The sequence below is a fragment of the Chaetura pelagica genome, unplaced genomic scaffold, assembly GCF_000747805.2.
Source record: "Chaetura pelagica isolate M959 unplaced genomic scaffold, ChaPel_1.0 scaffold648, whole genome shotgun sequence".
NCBI lineage: Eukaryota > Metazoa > Chordata > Aves > Apodiformes > Apodidae > Chaetura > Chaetura pelagica.
Window position 1 is genome coordinate 942134 of NW_009954321.1, and position 3749 is coordinate 945882.

Consider the following 3749-nt stretch of genomic DNA (forward strand, 5'->3'; position numbering starts at 1 on the left):
CCATACAGCCCTTACAATGGATACGTATGTTATTCTAATGATAACATTATTTCAACTATTCAAAAATGAATTTTGTGAAACTTTTCTTCAACCAAAATATTTCAAACAGAAATTTTGAAATGTGAGACTTTCCCATGGGACTGAAATTCTGAGGGGCAGCACTACACCTAGTAACTAAAACAATGACACATAAAGCATTTACATTCATTATAAAACATAAGAAGGAATCATGGACCAAGGCACCCCCAGTGAAACTGACTACATTGATGCTCTGAGGAACATCTATGTGCTTTGCTGGGATGTGCCTGGTGACAATCCCTGGCATTTGGCTTGGCCAGTGACTGTCAGAGCAGGCACCACACATTCTACTGCAGCCCAGGGGGAAGCTTCACCAGAACTCCTAGGAGAGGTCAGAATCAGAAAGGTGCTCTTCCCTTTTAAGTCACAGCAACCTAATAAATCAGGTTGGTTGCCCAGGACAGCATAAAGCACAGGGGTTGAATTTCTAGAGAAGCTGTCAACAAACCTCAAATCCATGGTTAATGATCTCATGAAGGAGTGTACAAATCTGGAGAGCTCTCCTGCCACTGCTCCTGTTTCACTCAAGAACTGCCTTTCTAAGTACCAACTTTTTGTAGAAAGCTAAAGAAGTACTAGTTCTCTTAAAGATGAAGTGTGCTCACCAAGGACAGGATGCTGCTGGAAGCACCCCTATATAACTGACATGAAAAGGCTTAACATATATGAAGTACATTAACAGGCAAAATATTTTGTTAACTAAAAATGAGAGATCTGAAGTTACACCTAGAGCCCTAATCTGTGGTGTTACTGGAAATGAGTGTGGCACGTGTATGCACATACATTCCCTGCTCTATTTATCAAGTCCACTGCTTGGGGCAGTGAGATATCGGGTCTGAATAAATTAATTACTGGGTGTGTTTTGGGCCAGCTGGACCACTGCTGTTGTTTGTGTTAACACCATAGGCAAAAAGGGCACTACAGATCCTCATTCTGATCCCATGACAGTATAAATCACAACTAACTCATGAATCTGCAATGGTTTCCAACTAACAGTAGACCATGAGGTCTGAATCTGGCGCATGGACCACGAAGGAATAAACAAACCATGGGAGCCAAGATGTGATCTGTCCTTCACATGTGCAGAGAGGAGGATCACTGAGCAAGCTTAACTCTGTGCTGACTGCCACAAAAACCTCCTTTTTGTGCCTGTTAAATCAGGAGGCTTGACAGGATGGGGCCATTTGTGGCCCATGCCCCTGAAGAAGAACATGGCAATGTCCCACGTGTGCACTGGCAGGCTGTGGAGGTGGGCACGGACCGTCCCTCCCTCTGGGGAGGAGAGCAGTCACAACAATGTACTCCTGAAGTCTTACAGGCAAATGTTCAGCACCTTTGTGGCAGGAACTAATGGCTGGAGAGGCAAAGCCCAAACAAACAGCGACATTCAGGTGCCTTCTGGTGGGAAAGGGGTGCATAAACTAGGAGTGAGTTTGTGAAGGAAGACTTCAGTGCTCACAGCATCTTTGGTGATGCTCCCCAGAGGTGGAAAGTCACAGCCAGAAAGCCCAGCCATGGGGCTGGTCTCCTCCCCAGAAGGGCTAAATTCCCCCTCTGCAACTACAGCACTACAATTACATGCTTTGATACCTGAAGGTATCTATGGAGGATTTCAAATGATGGGTCAGAGGGACATGTCTACCATGCCTGGTAGATATCTCCACTATACAAATAGGATGGGAACAGGCTGGAGAGGGTCCAGAGAAGGGCTACAAGGATGATCAGAAGACTGGAGAATGTGCCATATGAGAAGAGACTGGGAAAACTGGGTTTTTTCAGCCTTGAGAAAAGAAGGCTTTGGGGAGACCTTAATACAATGTTCCAGTACTTAAAGGGTGGCTACCAAGAAGATGAAGACTCCATATTTATAAGAAGACACATAGAAAAGGGGTAATGGGCAAAAGTTGATCCTGGGGAGATTCCAATTGGACACAAGAGGTAAATTTTTCACTATGAGAACAATCAAACACTGGAATAGTCTCTCAAGGGAAATAGTGGATTCCCCCAGATTGGACAGTTTTAGTCTGAGCTTGACATGGTGCTGAGCCATCTCATAGAAACCACTGTAGTACCTAGAAAGGTTGAACCAGGTGATCCTTGAGTTCCCTTCCAATCTGGCATTCTATGATTCTATGATCTACAAGCTGAGTACAGGGTTCTTCAGAGAATCTTTCATTAATTGGTACATTTATCCACAAATATAGTTCTACTAGAAATCATAGATCAGGGGGCTGGAAAAACACAGAACAACCAACGCCAAAACGTGGTCAACAACAGGAGTGCTCTGTAGTGCCCTGGGCTTCCTTTCACTTACATTTCTATTCTCTTAGAAAGTAAATATTGAAAGTAGTTTTGTTTCCTTCAAATGAGGTAGGACTGCCCTGAACATCTGGAAAGCAAACCCACAAACTCTCTTCAGCAGGCCAATACTCCTCCAAGTTTTATCCTCTATTAACTGACTTCACTGAGAAGTAATAGGAGATCATGAGCTCACTTGCAAGAAAATGTTAATCCTCCCCAACTGACATAAGTGTTGGAATTACATAGATTTGAACTGTCTGGGCACACAGATTGGCTGCTGTGAAGACCCAGACAAACTGCTTCTGCCATGTCACACAGGGATTCAGGGATCATTTTGCTATACTACGTCAGGAGAAAAAAAACACCACGTACTTTTCCTGTAAATGCTTGAATCCAATGTAGTTACAGCTTCTAAAGGTCTTGGTAGTCAGGAGAGGTGAAGAGATCTTTATTTTAACTTTATCCTGTAATGGCACTGAGAACTCCCACGTGCATCCTGCCCACAGGTTATGGCCATTGGTTGGGGACCAACACTTCACACCTCCCCACAGCAGCAGTGTGAAAGTGAGTTGACTCAAGTCTGCACTTGGACTTAAAATCCCAGTTGTCCATGGCTGCACTGTCAGCAGACCATACCAGGGTTACCTGTGCTGATTTTAAAGAACCTGCAGATAATGAGGAAGTTGCTACAGTCTCTGTGAGATTGAGGTATCAAAAACCCCGTGAGCGTCAGTGGACACATCCTAAATCATAGAATCACAGACTAGTTTAGGACCTTAAAGATCCAACCCCCTCTGCACGGGCAGGGACACCTCCCTGGTGTTGCTCCAAGCCCCATCCAACCTGAACCTGAAGAGAAATGCACGTGCCTTTGGAAAACTTCCACCTGGGCTCAACAGTTTGGAGCAAAGCTTACATGCAGGAGTCTGAGAGGTCTGAAAACCAACCAACCTCGGCCAAACCCAGACGTGGCTTCAGGTGGAGAAAGCCCAGGATGTAGGTGGTGCTGGTGCCCGGTGCAGCGTGTCCCGACCCGGGGAGCAGCTGTGCCGTGCCAGCTGCAGGGCCAGCCCTGGGCACAGGGCACAGGAACAGGCTGGCAGCCCAGGGGCACCTTTCTGCCGTGCACCAGCTCGACGGGAGAAGCTGCAGGGAAGGACAACACAGCCTGGAGTTAGGAAACTCTAGATTTCCTTAACCAGAGCCTTTCATCTCCTTTTAATCCCACTCCCACCGTTCCCTAGTGCTGGCGGCTCAGCAGCGTTACTTAGGAATGCCAAGCAACGCAACGGCTGGAAATGAACTCAGGGGGTAAAGGCAGAGCCAGGAGGTCCCTGGCAAGACCCCCACAACCCCCTGGGCAGCCTCCC

At 46.5% G+C, this 3749-nt stretch overlaps 1 protein-coding gene across 1 annotated transcript in view; it reads left to right on the forward strand.

Moving 5' to 3' along the window:
• Positions 1-1252: 1252 nt before the first annotated feature.
• The window catches only part of TNFSF10 (tumor necrosis factor (ligand) superfamily, member 10), an 11911-nt gene continuing 9414 nt past the window's right edge, over positions 1253-3749 (forward strand). Inside the window, exon 1 of the mRNA XM_010004180.1 lies at positions 1253-1327. Coding sequence (XP_010002482.1) covers positions 1253-1327 — 75 coding nt within the window. The remainder of the gene's footprint in view (positions 1328-3749) is intronic.